The following is a 16,948-nucleotide window of genomic DNA, read 5'->3' as shown; positions in this document are numbered from 1 at the left end:
TAAAGTGTCTTGATGGCTTTACTTTAGTAAATTCTGGCCATATGAAGAATTTTAAAATGAATGAGTAGAGTTATTAACAGAGTGAGGTTATGGTAATTGTGACTTTCTTTTCTTTTTTTGCAAATACAGAATGGGTTTAAAATGTTATAAGTCCAGTGCCATACTTGGATTCTTTATTGTCACTGATGACAATAAAGAATTTAAAAAGATTGAAAATAGGTTCAATTATTGAAAGATCGGCACAATACATGTAAGAAAACTACTACGTCTGAAAGATTAGCGTTCTACCAAATAAATTTGAAAAATCATGTAAACTACCTAGTTCTTGAAAGTAAGTAAGTTTTTGATATAACTTATCAAAACTTTGAATTCAGAGCAGTTTTCTTACAAAACATCTTCCTTTCACTCAAAGGAAGCATCTATCTTTCACTCAAAATTACCCTAGGACAAACGTATTAACTTAACAAATCTATTCATCATCTACTCAGTGCCAGAGAATGTTCTAGACATTTGGAGTCTAAGTCCTTCCTGTTGTAGAAATTATATTCTGCTGTAATCCAAATATCATCATAACATTTTTTTTAAACGTGTGTAATTTATAAATAATTCAAGATATTCCTACTTGATATGCAATATAATCGATTAATATATGTTGAAAAATTTTTTCTATTTTAAGAGGATATTTTATGTGGTTTAGTATGGTAGAGTTTACATTCCTAATATCTACAGGGCTGAATCAGTGAGGAGATTTTTTAATATTATTTATATATCTAAATTGAATATTATTTATGTATCTAAATTTATTCATAAAAGCAAAGTAGCATTTATAATTATTGCAGTTTCAGATATTTAATTCTTAAATATCAAAGGACCGAATACCAGTTTACGGATTGTCTATACCTCTCTTGTACTTAGCCTTTTAGTCATTTCAGTGTTTGAAAACAAAAAGGGAAAATTAGTCAGTTTAGCTATTTGTATAGCAAGCTTACTAAGATGAGGCTAACCTCATCTAAAATACTCTGGGGTTATTTCTAGATTTTATGTATTCATTACTGTGCCCATTCATAGTGGAATTTACTATACCTTATATCTCTTTCAGGTTTATAAATGTTTTCTTGAAATATTTTTAAAGTATAATATTTTTAATAAACGCTGTAGTTTTGAACACATATTTATGCCTAGTTCTTTTGATAGTATAAAAACATCTGAAAAATTATTTTTGTGTTAGCTAAGAAAACTTTTAACCAACTTAATATCTTATGTTTTACCAATTGCAGTGTAGTCGGAGTGATTTAACTATTTAAGTACAGAAATTCCTAGCAAATTAAATGTTGATCAAACATAGAGATTCTAGCTGAAAAATGAAGATTCTTGGTTAAAATCTGATACTTTAGAAAACACTTGGAATACTACCTCCAATTTGGTATAATTTTTAATATCAGAAACAACTAAAGGAAAGTTATATCTTTAATAAAAGTCTGAACATTTTTTAGATAAAGTGAATTGAGTTTCATCTGCGCTCTGGCTAATCAGGAGGTATTTGTTTTTCATTTAAAATTAAGCTTAAGTGGTGTAATCAATAAAAACAAAAACTTTAAATCTTGCATTTGGATAAAGGTAAACTATACCTCCCTTACTTATACTAACACCATATACTTCTGAAAAAGTTTTTGCTACAATCTAGTATAGCCTTTTTCTTCCCATTGAGTAGATGTCTAGTACTATATATTACAGAGTTTTCTCTTGCTGAGGAAAAAGCCAAGAGTAGATTTTTAATAATATTTTATGGAATTGTATTACTTATAAACATAGTCTTTCACTATATTTACTTATACCTGTAAAACAGCATAAATTATAAAAGCATAAAACTACGCTATGTTCGGAAAAACAATGAACTCTTTAGAGCAAGCCTGACTGAGCAACTCACTATAGTAGGAAAGCTAATTGTTACTTACACCCTTTGGAAGGTCACTTAACCTTTCTAATCTTCATCGTTAAGGTCTGCCTCTTGTTGGCTCAAGCAAACATTTTGGTTGGGAGGATGGCTGACTCTTTATGGGACTTAGAGTCAACCCTTGAAGAAGTTTCAGGGTGTGGCAGGAATGGTGCCCATCCCATTCTCAGATTTTTATCTGATCTCTGGAGACCAGTGGCTGTAAAGTTGCTTAATTATTTCAGTACCTCTAAGGTGGCAATTTTGGTCAGTCATCATGAGAGGTAGGTATTGGATAGAATATGTAATAACTATAGGTAGAAAGTATGAGGAAAGTATACATTGCTTTTCCCCTTTACTTTTTTTTTTTTTTTTAATTGGGGTATAGTTGCTTTACAACAAAGTGAGTCAGCTATATGTATACATAAATCCCGTCTCTCTTAGACCTCCCTCGCACCCACCCCCAATCCCACCCATCCCACTCACAGAGCACCAAGCTGAGCTCCATGCGCTGTACAGCAGCTTTCCCACAAGCTATCTGTATTACACATGGTAGTGTATATATATCAATCCCAATCTCCCAATTCATCCTCCCCCAGCCTTGTGTCCACACGTCCCTTCTCTACGTCTGCATCTCTATTCCTGCCCTGCAAATAGGTTCATCTGTACCATTTTTCTAGAGTCCACACATATGCGTTAATATATGATATTTGTTTTTCTCTTTCTAACTTACTTAACTCTGTATGACAGACTCTTAGGTCCATCCAGGTCTCTACTTAATTATTGAGAAAACTTTTTTTTTCACTTGAAAAAAAAAAAAATCTTACCTTGTTAGCTAAACTTCCTTTATTTACCTTAGTCCTGGTCCTTATGTGCTCAACCACTAAATTCTATGCTGCCACTTTTTGCTGAGATAATATATCAATATATTAGGTGAACAGTAATTATTGTGCTCAAGGCACTGTACACATTTTATTTCCACTTTTTACTTGTGTATGCTTATCAATGGAAGTAAATCAAACAGGCCTTCCCATTACCTTAGCTTTAGTCCCTGTATGTTAGACACCTAAAAAATTGTGTCCTCAACTTTTTGTATTTTTTAGAACACATAGCTTTGTTATTTTCTCATGGACATAATTAACCTTCCTCCTTTGCTTAAAAATGTTCAATCTGTCTTAGAAAGAAGGTTTGGTAGGAAATTTGCTATTGAATCAGCATGAATTTATCACCACTTTTGAAAAAAATTACTGCTTAGAATACATAGCCCACAAAATAGAGTAGCATCCGTATGTGTGAAAGCAAACACTTTAAAAAAATTCAGTAGTTTACTAAATGGTATCTTAGAGCTCAAGATTTTATAAACTTGGTTACATGTCAGAATCCCCTCAGATGCTCTGATTCAGAAGTTTAAGAGTGGGGGCCAGTATCCTCTTTTTAAAAAAATTGTCCGAGTGTAATTTTGACACAGCCAGCCAAGTGCTAAGAAATGACTTCCTTAGTGTACTATCAGAGAGTAAACAGGGCTTCCCCAGTGGCGCAGTGGTTAAGAATCCGCCTGCCAATGCAGGTGACACAGGTTCGAGCCCTGGTCCGGGAAGATCCCACATGCCGCGGAGCAACTAAGCCCGAGCACCACAACTACTGAGCCTGCGCTCTAGAGCCTGTGAGCCACAACTACTGAAGCCCTTGTGCCACAACTACTGAAGCCCGCAGGCCTAGAGCCCATGCTCCGCAACAAGAGAAGCCATCGCAATGAGAAGCCCGCGCACCGCAACAAAGAGTAGCCCCAGCCGGCTGCAACTAGACAAAGCCCGCGCACAGCAACGAAGACCCAATGCAGCCAAAAAAATAAAATAAATAAATTAAAAAAAAAAAAAAGAGTAAACATGGGTCTGGGCAAAATAAAATCCTGGGTGTTTTCATAGTTAAAAGGCTAAGTGTGCTTTTCAGGATACATTTTTAATAAATCAGATTCTATTTTACTTCAGAAAATTATTATACAACAAAAGATCTAATCTCACTTTGTCCTTGTGAAGAGTTTGGGAAACTACTTTAAATTTGTCATAGTGGTATTCAATATGTAATTTTTAGCACCTTGATGAAATGATACTAAGTTCAGAGACAAAGCAGCTAGAGAACGAAGGGTGTGTTCATTTTGGTTGCTTTCTATGTTGCTTTTACACTGCTAGGCACCCTGTGAGCATCTAGTAAATCTTCAGTGATGAAGGCCATGGAGAAGCTTAGAATCCAGTTGAATTATTAGGCCATGCCTATCTGGCAATGGCAAGACTTCAGCTGTGGGCCCTGCCAATCTCTTCATTCTCTCTTTGGCTTGCAAACAGGCCCCTTTTGGAGAAGCTGCTTTCGGTTAAAGCAACACTTGATAATCCTTTAAGTGTCTGCATCCATTATGAATACTCTCTTAACTTTTAAACTTTGTGTGTACAATTGCTTGTTTTTCTTAATGCTTTTTGATCTATCAGTAAATGCTAATAATAAGTGGTTATCTTTGGAAAAGAGGTTAATTTACATAAAATGTGTTCTTTGACTAGTATGAAGTACTCCTCTGTGTCCAAGATCATGATGATCCAGCCATTGATGTGTGTAAGAAGCTTCTTGGAAAATATCCAAATGTTGATGCTAGATTGTTTATAGGTAAGTAACAAATTCTACAATAACCTTTTTGCTTTAATATGTTAACTTTGCATTAAACTATAGATTAGGGTGCTAGACACCCATTAAGTTATTAGCATGTTTACTTTATGCATGTTTGTTAGATACAGTGAAAGGTGTTTCTGTCCTTTTGAGAAGACTTAAGTTATAAAGACAACGTTTTTTTTTCATATCTAGGATTAACAGAATTACCCCAAATTATGTTTTACTCGTCAGTCAGACATGAGAGTCTGTTATTTTTGTTTCTTTAGTATTTTCAATCTATGGCCTTTTCTGTATCTCATTGATTATAATTGGGAGTGAGGGATAGAATTCATTTTTGTAATATTGCAAAAAGAATATTTTTCCAAAAGCCTACAGGCTTATTCTAAAGACTCATTAGAGGTATATTTGCTATTAAATATTGATTAATGTTTACTATTAATGCAAGCACTTAAGAATTAGAAAACTGAAACTAATGAATTTTCAAAGATTAATGATGTAATTTTCTTTTTGAGAATGAACAGTTTTTTTCTAAATATATTATTATGAATAATAGGAAACATAATGGGTTTTTTGGCTTTTTTTTATGTATGATGGTTTCACCTACTATTTTCTTTTTTTTTTTTGAATTTTTGAATTTTATTTTATTTAGTTTTTTATACAGCAGGTTCTTACTAGTTATCCATATTGGTGTATACATGTCAATCCCAATCTCCCAATTCATCCCACCACCAGTGTCCACCACCACCCTGTGCCACTTTCCCCCCTTGGTGTCCATATGTTTGTTCTCTACATCTGTGTCTCAAGAGAAACATAATGTTAAAGTATGTTTGTTTAAATTATTAAACCTGCAAGTACTTTTTACTTCTCTCTACTATGTATATGTATAATAGAAAATATTTCCAATATTGCATGAATTGTTCACTGCTGTACTTTAAAATTTTTAGGTGGCAAAAAGGTTGGCATTAATCCTAAAATTAACAATTTAATGCCAGGATATGAAGTTGCAAAGTATGATCTTATATGGATTTGTGATAGTGGAATAAGAGGTGAGGTTTTTCTTATTTATTTTGCAGAACTATTCATTCAATGATAAAACGCCAAGAGCAGTCTGAGAATACATTTATCAATCCTATTTGTTTGCCTAATAAAGTAATTCATTTTATCATTATTTCGTGGTAATATGTCAAGTTATGCTTACTAAGATTTTGATGTTTTTTATACTAACCTAGAATGTTACATGTGTGAAAATGTTTTCATTTTGAAGAGAAAATTCCAACTATTAAAAAAAAAAAAATAGTTGGGCCTTCCCTGATGGTGCAGTGGTTAAGAATCCGCCTGCCAACGCAGGGGACACGGGTTCGAGCCCTGGCCCGGGAAGATCCCACAAGCCGCGGAGCAACTAAGCCCGTGCGCCACAACTACTGAGCCTGCGCTCTAGAGCCCGCGAGCCACAACTACTGAAGCCCGCGCGCCTAGAGCCCGTGCTCCGCAACAGGAGAAGCCACCACAGTAAGAGGCCTGCACACCTCAAGGAGTAGCCCCCGCTCGCTGCAACTAGAGAAAAGCCCACGCGCCGCAACAAAGACCCAATGCAGCCAAAAAAAAAAAAAAATAGTCGCGGTCCGTTATATAGTCTATGAGCTTTTTCATAGGAGTAAGTTTTCCCTTATTCATGTGACATCTTTTACTTTAATCTGTTTGTGGCATGCGCAATGTACTGTCTCATGCAAAGGGACAGAAATTAATAGGTGCGTATTTTACTAGAATTACATACATTTATTAGAATACATTCATGGCTTTTTACCTAGCTGATTTTATCAGGAATTATTTCAATAATAATGTTTTCAATTATATTGAAATTATAATTTCAATATCAATATACTGACATTATAATTTGTATTTTTGCATTTTTAAACATTTATACTTACAATAATTTTGGTGTTCTGTAATATTCTGTTATATTCTAATTGCCTCAAGTTTTTCAGCCTCAGCACTTCTGGGCTGGGTAATTCTTTGTTGTCAGGGCTGTCCTGCAGGATGTTAGCAACATCTCTGGCCCCTACCCACTAGATGCAGTAGTAGCCGCTGTTGGTTGTGACAGCCAGAACTGTCTCTGGACATTGCCAGATGTCCCCTACAGGGCAGTAGCTGAGAACCATTACCCAGACTACCTGTATTTAAGGTCCAAATACACTTTTATACAGTAGATTTAGTTCTTAAATACTTGAAGGAAATAAAAATGAAGTCGTATAAAATGATATGAGATTTTTTTCTATTTAAAAATGGGAAAATGATTTAAATTTTATCAGCTTGAAATGTGCAAATTTGAAAATTAATAGTAAGTGTGGCACTCCTACTTAATTAGATCATGACAGATCTGTCAATTCGTGGTCAGAGATTACATTCGTTTTTCACATTTGCTATCTTAAATTATTTACTATCATATATTTGCTATGTTTTCAGTGTATCAGTCTCTGTCAAGTATATTCTCATTCAATTCCAATTAGCAGTTTTGAGAGAGAATATCTCATACCCCCAGAAAGAGGAGGCTCATTCCCTATGGTTGGAATGGAGGAGTCATAGTGAACACTGAGCCCCTTTGACCTCTGCTCCTGTACCTTTTGTACTAGGACATAATTGTCCGTTATTCCAGTTGGGAGGTTCAGAAACGGACTGTTAACGTTTTCAAGGTACATCCTGCCCCTGCTACATATTAGTTATGTACCAGCCTGCAAGTGTCCAGAGTAAATTAGCTACCATAAGTTAACCTCTCTGAAATTTTGTATTCTACTCAGAAAGGTGATTGAGATTCATTTTATTAGACCCACATACAAAGAAAAACATTTATTAAGAATTTAATAACTCATAAATTATATTTTACATTAGTGGGCATTTTACTAAAAGGAAATTGTTTCCTCTCTCCCTCTGCACCTTTTTTTCTTTTGCAACCTAGTGATTCCAGACACACTCACGGACATGGTTAACCAAATGACAGAGAAAGTAGGCCTGGTTCATGGGCTGCCATATGTAGCAGACAGACAGGGCTTTGCCGCCACGCTAGAACAGGTAAGTGCAATGGTTATAAATAATATTCTTGTTATCAGATCCCTAATCTCCCAGAAGCTTGAGACTATGCTGAGAGTTGGGATGAGCTACCTGAAGTTAACTGTATTAAGTCTGCTTTAACCTGCTGAGTTCTGGCATCCTCAAGTTGAGAGTAGCTGTTTTCATTAGTGAAGAAATGCTTAAGTATCATGAAGTATTTCAAATATATAAAAAAAGGAAAATTGTTCATACAAGTCATTATAAAATCCATTTGATTTCCTGCTATAACAGACTTCTAAAAATTATCTGAGCAACTTATTTTATGTTTTCCATTTTTACTCCTCACCTTTTAACAGAAATATAAACTTATGTGTAGGAAAATATAAGTTATGGGGAAAAATATAATAAGCAAAAAGATCAAAACACAAACCACTCCCAGAACCCTACCATTAGAGGAAGTTTCTATTTTTAAAAATTAAGGTTGTTTGTTTTTCTTTTAGCATTAGGACTCTCTTTTTTTCTTCCTATGTACCTTCTAAAAAACAAAGTGGAGATAATACTCAAAATAATTTATATCTTATTTTTTTTTGTCACTTCATAAACTTTTCCCCATATCATTAATATTATTTTATAAAAGTATAATTTTTATTGGCTTTATCATAGTCTATCATATGTATGTCCTATACTTAACCATTCCTGTACTGTTAAACATTCAGGAGGGAAGACTTAATGTTATAAGGGAAGGATATACAGTTTCAGTCTCTAAATATACCAACTTGCTTTTAAGCATATCTGCATTTATGTTCTTTTGAATTGCAATCATCTGAGGGTGAAAGGTACATTGTAGAAACTTGTATTTAACCTTTGGGAATTTGAACCATGAGGTCTTTCTTAATATTGCCTGTGAGTATATTTGTCCCGCTGCAAGAAATCATTAGTCTTAAATACCAGTTTTTGGTTAGTAAAAGAGGCTCTGGGTAGTTACTTTAAAATCAAAAACTTTTTATTCTTATGCACCATGTTGTGTTTTTTGTTTTGGAAATATCCAACTTGATTTGTATGTCAATAATAGATATCTCCCAGATTATACCCTCTCCCTTAGTTTAAAGGTTTAATCCCTAAAGGTCACTCTGTCATACAGAGTGAATGGAGATAGGCCAAAGGAATTATTCCACTCTGTAAAGAAGTCCTGGGAGCCTTCAACACAGTACCTAGTCCCACCTCATTCCTAAAACCTCACTTAATAACTGCTTAAGGAATTAAGATGTGTGCTTCTGGTTTTAGAAGTTTGATTCACTTCCATCCTACAAATACTAGGGCTTCATTCCAGTCTGGACATAGGTTAGGTAGCAAGAATCACATATGTAATCGTTTCTGAGAATTACCTTGTTCTACGCCATGTATGTGACTTCTGCCATTGAGAATGCCCTCCATATCTGGGGGTTCTACATCTGTGGCTTCAACCAACCGTAGGTCGAAAATATTCGGAAAAAAAAATTCCAGAAAGTTACAAAAAGCAAAATGTGAATTTGCCTTGTGCCAGCAACTGTTTACATAGCATTTACATTGTATTAGGTATTACAAGTAATCTGACAGGTGTAGATAATACGCAAATAGCATCGGTGGATTTTGGTACAGGGCTCTTGGAACCAATTCCCCTAGGATACAGAGAGATGACTAATTACAAAAGGCAGCATATCTAAGATGTAAATAATAAATAGGTTTTATAACTGATAAGTTGGGTGATGACCATTTAATTATACCATTAATTAAGTAGTTTGCATTTCTCATGACTTCAAAGCACATCTAGGAAAAGGGCAGTAAAATGGAAGACAGAATATTAGTATCCACCCTATTTATGAAAAATACATTGAAAAATGGGGAAGTTGGGAAGCTCAGTGACTCCGGCAGGAAATAGCTAGCTATTTGACACAAGAAAAGGAATTAAGAAATAAGATTGTCCTATTGGTTGATGTACCTATAAGTATTGTGTGTATGAATGTGCGCATGTGTGTAGCCACATGCATACATATACACATATACATGTACGTACGTATACCTATATTTGTAGATGTGTGTATATCTACATGAACATTCTGAGAACAATACGTTAAATATTAATATTTTATATGAAGTGAGTGATATTTTTTACCTGTCTGATTTAAATCCAAATTAAGTTTTACTTCAGTAAATCTTTAAACCTTGGAGTTTTAGAGAAGACAGTATTTATTTGAGAATAAAATATACTTTTCCCTCCTAGACGTAAATACTTCTTTGTAATGGTGATAATAACTAGTGTAGTCAATCAAATGAGAAATTATTGACTGCTTGCTATATGTAAATATTACTTTGTACCACTTTTTATTCAGGTAATTTATGTAAGAATAAGAGAATATTCACCCAATCATACTTAAATTCATTAGGAAAAAGAATTTATAAACATCATACTTTTAACATAAAATTCTAATTGTATACATATGTTTTTGGCTTTGTTTTGACAGGTGTATTTTGGAACCTCTCATCCAAGGTCCTATATCTCTGCCAATGTCACTGGTTTCAAATGTGTGACGGGAATGTCTTGTTTAATGAGAAAGGATGTGTTAGATCAAGCAGGAGGGCTTATAGCTTTTGCTCAATACATTGCTGAAGATTACTTCATGGCCAAAGCAATAGCTGACCGGTAAGAAAACTAAATTAAATTAGGCTGTTACATTTTTGGTTCCTAACTTCTGTTGGTTTATTCTGTTTGTTAAACCCATGGATTAAGAGCTATTTTATTTTATTTTTTGCTAGTGAATACAGAATAGTTTAATACTTTTAGAATGTAATTCCTATTAATTATTCAGTTATATACTAATGAAGCAAATAAATGTTCTAATTTCTCTACATTCTTCAAATTAATGTGGTTTCTAGAGCAGTATAGAGTTTCCTTAAAAAAACTAAAAATAGAGTTACCATATGATCCTGCAATCCCACTCCTGGGTATATACCTGGAGAAAACTCTAATTTGAAGATACATGCATCCCAATGTTCATAGCAACACTATTTGCAATAGCCAAGACATGGAAGCAACATAAATGCACATCAGCAGATGAATAGATAAAGAAGATGTGGTCTGAATATACAATGGAATATTACTCAGTCATAAAAAACAATGAAATAATGTCATTTGCAGCAACATGGTTAGACCTAGAGATTATGTTAAGTGAAGTAAGTCAGACAGAGAAAGACAAATATCATATAATATCACTTATAGATGGAATCTAAAAAAACGATACAAATGAACTTATTTACAAAACAGAAATAAATTCACAGACATAGAAACCAAACTTATGTTTACCAACGAGGATAGGAGGGGTGGGGGGAGATAACTCAGGAGTTTGGGGTTAACATATATACACTATATAAAACAGGTAAACAACAAGGACCTACTGTATAGCATACAGATACATACACACTGAATCACTTTACTGTACACTTGAAACTAACACAACATTGTAAATTAATGTTATACTACACTTCAATTTAAAAATAAACACATTTAAACCCTAAAAAAAAAAAACTGCGTGGTTTGAAGTTATTAAATTGAAGCTTCTCTGTGATTATAAATTTTCATTATTATGGATGTAAATTTTTATGTGTTTTAGAAGAATTAAAAATGTCAGTGCAGTCATAAGCCAGTAGGTGAAAATTTAAAGAATATGATTTCAAATTTTGAAATTTCTCAGTAAATTATTTGATACTTTGCTGAGAAGCCACCTAATGATTCACATGATTGGCTTAATAACATTTCTCTATCACACAATGACACTCATTTGCTTTTTTAAAGGGGGTCGTTTCCTTGTCTGATAATTTACTAAAGATGCGATCTTAAAAATCGAAGTATGTTTTTAAACTTCTCTCCTGATGGTGTTAATGTGGTCCATGGTTTCATAGCGTTTCTCATGAGATACAGAATACCACTTTTGGTTTCACACCCTGCCCCCCCCCCTTTTTTTTTTGATTAATAGTGTTCAGAGACTAAACTATTAAATACAGGAACCACTCCATTTAGTACTTTCAGAATGTCTGTATTTTAAGTTTATTAAACTGTGAACTGAGGAGTTGTTCCTTCCATTTCTTAGGTGGTACTATCATGGGCCTCTGTAATGACTAAAATGTGTATAAGTATGATATACCCTACGTAGGGTGCTATCCTGGGACGAGGCTCACCCTGAACACTGGCAGTTGCTCACTTTTTTTTTTTAATTAAAATATAGTTGATTTACAGTATTATATAGTTTTAGGTATACAACATAGTGATTCAGTATTTTTATAGATTATACTCCATTTAAAGTTATAGCAAAATAATGGCTGTATTTCCCTGCGCTGTGCAATATATCCTTGTTGCCTATTTTATACAAGGTAGTTTCTATCTCTTCATCCTCTTCCCCTATCTTGCCCCTCGCTCCTTCCATCTCCCCACCGGTAACCACTAGTTCTCTAAGTCTGTGAGTCTTTTCTTTTTTGTTTAGTCATTCATTTGTTTTATTTTTTAGATTCCACATATAAGTGATAACAGACTATTTGTCTTTCTCTGTCTCACTTATTTCACTAAGTATTTGTCTTTCTCTGTCTCACTTATTTCACTAAGCATAATACCCTCTAGGTCCATGCACATTGTTGCAAATAACAGGATTTCATTCTTTTTTTATGACTGAGTAATATTCTAGTGCGTGTGTGTGTGTGTACTTCCATATCTTGGCTACTGTAGATAATGCTTCTTACTCTTTATAAGGATGAATAAATGCATAATCAGTCATGCTTGCATGTGTTCATCATCATAGCTCATTTTATAATTGTCTTAATTTTCAGAGGTTGGAGGTTTGCAATGTCCACTCAAGTTGCAATGCAAAACTCTGGCTCATATTCAATTTCTCAGTTTCAATCCAGAATGATCAGGTAAATCAGCTGGATTTCTTCTTTTTATACTTTATTAAAAGAAAAGGGGAAGGGAGAGTAATTTTTACATGGTTTTAACTTCGTTTTAAAAAAAAAAACTAAAAGTCAGATTTTGTTTATTTCCAGAAAAGAGAGGTTAACTTCCTTATTAAAATAAATTTAACGTCCAAATATATTTTCTTTCCTATGTAACACTGAAAGCTTTCAAAAAAGAGATGTTGAGACTTTGAATTTTTTTATGCCAATCTCTATTTTCTAACTTTCTACCCTTTGAATTTTATGATCTTTATTCATCAGAGTATAGGCCATACAAATGAATTGATAGACTTTTTTCTTTGAGATACTAAATAAAAATAGAAAAGAGATTCATTAAATACTCTTTAAAGTTTATATAAAAGGCTTTTATATAACAGGATAAGATGCTGATCATTTTGAGAAAAATTGATTAGTCTTGTAACCAGGCTGTTGTTTAAAGAAAATCCCCTTTTGCTTGTTTGTTTAAGGTGGACCAAATTGCGAATTAACATGCTTCCTGCAACAATAATTTGTGAGCCAATTTCAGAGTGCTTTGTTGCCAGTTTAATTATTGGATGGGCAGCCCACCACGTATTCAGATGGGATATTATGGTATTTTTCATGTGTCATTGCCTGGCATGGTTTATATTTGACTACATTCAACTCAGGGGTGTCCAGGTACGTGGATAGGCTTGGGAAAGTTGGCAGTCATTTGGTGGAACTAAAACACTTTTGATTTAGAAGAGGTTGAAGAAAATCTATCTGAGCCATTCTTCAGCCTCCCAGTGAAGGTTAAAATCAGGTTTAAGCATTACTTTCCTTAATGGAACGTGGACACAAAATGGAACTTGATTTTCAACTTTCAGCTGGTTATACAATCACTTTTATTAAGGCTCCAAAAAAAAAAAAAAAAATGATGTTAAGCAAATCAACAAGTCTTCAAACTAAGGATATGTTAGGATAGCAGTTATTTTAATGCTGCTTTTCTTCCTAATTAACATTTCCTTAACCAATATAGCATGACAGTTGAATTATCTTAAGAAGCAGACTTGACTTTGTATAGTGTATTTAAAAGAGTGAAATTGAAGAATCTCATTTTTTAAACTGTGTCTTTAGTCTGACAGTACATAATTTATTTTTTTAATTCCTAGGGTGGCACACTGTGTTTTTCAAAACTTGATTATGCAGTAGCTTGGTTCATCCGTGAATCCATGACAATATACATTTTTTTGTCGGCATTATGGGACCCAACGATAAGCTGGAGAACTGGTCGCTACAGACTACGCTGTGGAGGCACAGCCGAGGAAATCCTAGATGTCTAACCACAGCTTTGTGACTGTACATAAGGAAAAAAAGAGGATTATAAATTATGTTTATATAAATGCTTTTAAAAAATCTACCTTCCGTAGTTTTATCACATGTATGTTTTAGTATCTGTTCTTTAATTTATTTTGCATGGCACTTGCATCTGTGAAAAGGAAAGAAAAAAAAAAAAAACCACGTCTGTAGTCTTGGCCAAATGGTTATACTTTATTTTGTGGAAGTAGAGAATCAAGAGAATTGGTTCTAGGAACCTGGGTTCGGTTTTTGTTGTTGTTTGTTTGTTTACTTTTTAAAAATACATAAATAAATCTATCTATATATATATGAATGTTCTGCAACAAACACTATGACAGTATCCTTCAGTAGAGAAAGTTTCTTATTGGTGAGTACACTCATTTAGAATATGTATGGGATGGCAACAGCTTTGTTTGGGGGACTCGAAAAGAGCAGAAGGTGCAATCCCTTTTCATGTCTAAAGTGAAAGGTATTAATGCAGTGAACTGCCTGCAGTGAGGTACTAACTGAGAAACTTTTTCATGCTTTATGCCTACCTCTTGTAGTCGTTGCAGAGGAAATATAAACTGTAATATGGTAGCTAGGCCTTGCAAAAACAAATGGAAAAACTTTAAAAATAATAATAACAAAAGAGCTGGAGTCTAGTATTTATATGAATCTGTGAGAAATATTTTTTCGGTCTCACCGCAACGAACCAAAAGTGGTTGAGTTTGGTTTTTAATTGTAGCCATGTCTTGAAGGCATCTTTTTGACCAACTCGTGTTGGTTCTGTCTTGAACCATTGTTAATCACTGTGCTGGTAAGTCTTTCCTTCCCTGCTCCTCACCTGACCCATCCCATCTTTCCTTAACTTTTTGCAGGGGGTGGGGTGGGGGGGTTTGTTTTAGTGTGAATGGATGTTTTGATAGTTGTGAGGAAAAATGCATTTCAGACACATTTCACACATGAGCTATTTTCTTACACGGTCTGTCTTATTGTTAAAAAGAATGTAATTTCATGATACAGGTATTTAATATCTTTTTTAAGTAAATAAATATTCTAGCCATCAATAAATAAATTGCAGTAGAGTATTAAGAGGGGACAGGATGAGTTTTACTCTTAAAATTAATCAGTATCCAACTAAGTCTACTGTGTGTTTGTGTGTTTTGTTTTGTTTTGTTTTTTAATTTACTATTACTGTTTGCTAGTCTTATTTAAATTGGATTTTTGTATTCCAGTTTGTATGACAAAGTAGACTAGAGAAGTTCTGGTTGTAAATGCATGCTGTATTTCACTCTTCTCTCCCCATCATGCCGCTAAACTTGCTTGTCAGGTTGTGCTTAACTTGTGGTGAGCTGGACTTGTTTTTGTTTAAAAGAAAAAAAAAGAACAGGCAGAAATGTAAGGGACAGTGCATAAGCCTTTCATTTTTTTTTTTTTTTGTAGTGGACGTTTTGCTCTTTCTTCAGGATTGGATGGCATGTTGTCCATATGAATGCCTGCTGCAGGGCTGACACTGGCAATATGGCAGCTTCAAACTCTTAAGTTACTGCAATTTCCATGTCAAAGCATAATGTGTCACATATTAGCAATAACTGCATATTTATAAAAAACACTTTTTCACTGAGCCAATTTCATTTAATTGTCTAGTGAGTATATACATGGTTTAAATTGCAGTATATCTGTAAATGTGTGTATACTGAGTATATACGGTATATACAAGCTTTCTCTGGGCCAAACTGCTTCATTCGGTTTTTTCATTTTTTTGTTTTGTTTTGTTTTTTTGCCTTATGATGAATTTGTTTGAAGGGCATTTTCTTCATGAACAAAGGCTTTGATGCATATTCCTTTCTACGTGAAATGGGGGTAGTATTGTTCCCTGAGGAAAGTTGCATAGCGAAAACCAGTCTAGTTGTGACCCACTCTGTTTATTTTTTTAAGTCAGTATCAGGCAAGCTGAATTTTGCTGACCGTGTTTGTAATTTGTTTGTTTGTTTAACGAAGTTTGGTTGATGCCATCCTTTGCACTGCTGAAGTGAAATCTTGCTTATTCCTTAGCTTTTTGCTGATCTCGGTATGGGCAGTGTAACAACAAAACCCAAATGGCTGGACAGACTTCTTGTGTTTGTAAATGTAAAAAATGACTCTTCTGTATATGTGTGTTTTTAATGTGGTAGTGGAGTATTTCCTTCCAGTGAAGCTTCACTTAAGCAGACAGAGTGATTCTTTGTTTAGCAAGTTTAGAGCGATGATAAAATGGCAAGAAATAATACCAAATGTTATTATAATGATGAAGAAAGCATCACAGCAGAACTGTAGGAGTCCAAATTTAATAAACCGTCTAAAAAAACAACACCAAGTGTCTAGAATGTCCCATGTTTATTATTTAAAATCATTGTCTTAAGTATTTTGTTCAAAAAATAAAAATTTGAATACAATCAAAACATTAGCAATCATGTGTTTTTGTTTCTTGTCTTTTATTTTATATTTTTATAAATAATCTAACATGTTCCACCATTCACAGCAGAATTATTTGAAGAATTCTGTAGTGTTAATTTTGAAATCTTCCCTCTACCTGTGCTACAGGTGAGATGTATGACTTAAAGTCAGGCTTTTCTGTATTGGTTGCATGTTAGAATCACCAGTAGAACTTTAAAAAAAAAAATACAGATGCCTGGGCCCTGCCTGCAGAGTCTGGTTTAATTATTCTGGGTGGAGCCTGAGCACTGCTCTTTGTTCTGTGCAAGCAGATTTGAGAAGCCCTGGCCCATTATAACATTTAGAAAAGACTCAGTGGTCCTTTAGTCCCCTCTCGCCCGCGCTTACAACCTGAACTCAGCCTTTGAGATCTTACCGCCCCAATGGCGAGGAAAGGCAGATCCAAGGAAAAGAAAGGAACGGCTTTGCTGCTGGACATCTAAAAGAGAAACAGACTACGTGTCATCCCACACACTGTCCGGGGTCAGGCTCTCCTCCCAAGCTTAGAGGCACCCCCAGGCCTGTTTTACCACCAGCCCGTGAGAGAAGAATGCTCTGAAC

The 16,948-nt window shown here is 34.3% G+C and overlaps 1 protein-coding gene across 1 annotated transcript in view; it reads left to right on the top strand.

Moving 5' to 3' along the window:
* The window catches only part of UGCG (UDP-glucose ceramide glucosyltransferase), a 39,049-nt gene extending 22,691 nt beyond the window's left edge, over positions 1-16,358 (top strand). Inside the window, exons 3-9 of the mRNA XM_068553442.1 lie at positions 4,486-4,588; positions 5,536-5,637; positions 7,545-7,657; positions 10,138-10,316; positions 12,491-12,577; positions 13,081-13,270; positions 13,744-16,358. Of these exons, the coding sequence (XP_068409543.1) occupies positions 4,486-4,588; positions 5,536-5,637; positions 7,545-7,657; positions 10,138-10,316; positions 12,491-12,577; positions 13,081-13,270; positions 13,744-13,914 (945 nt within the window). The 3' untranslated portion in view covers positions 13,915-16,358. The remainder of the gene's footprint in view (positions 1-4,485; positions 4,589-5,535; positions 5,638-7,544; positions 7,658-10,137; positions 10,317-12,490; positions 12,578-13,080; positions 13,271-13,743) is intronic.
* Positions 16,359-16,948: the final 590 nt, after the last annotated feature.

Source organism: Eschrichtius robustus, chromosome 10, assembly GCF_028021215.1.
Source record: "Eschrichtius robustus isolate mEscRob2 chromosome 10, mEscRob2.pri, whole genome shotgun sequence".
Taxonomy (NCBI): Eukaryota; Metazoa; Chordata; class Mammalia; order Artiodactyla; family Eschrichtiidae; genus Eschrichtius; species Eschrichtius robustus.
Note: the sequence above shows the minus strand (reverse complement) of the source record. Positions and strands in the feature narration are given on the sequence as shown.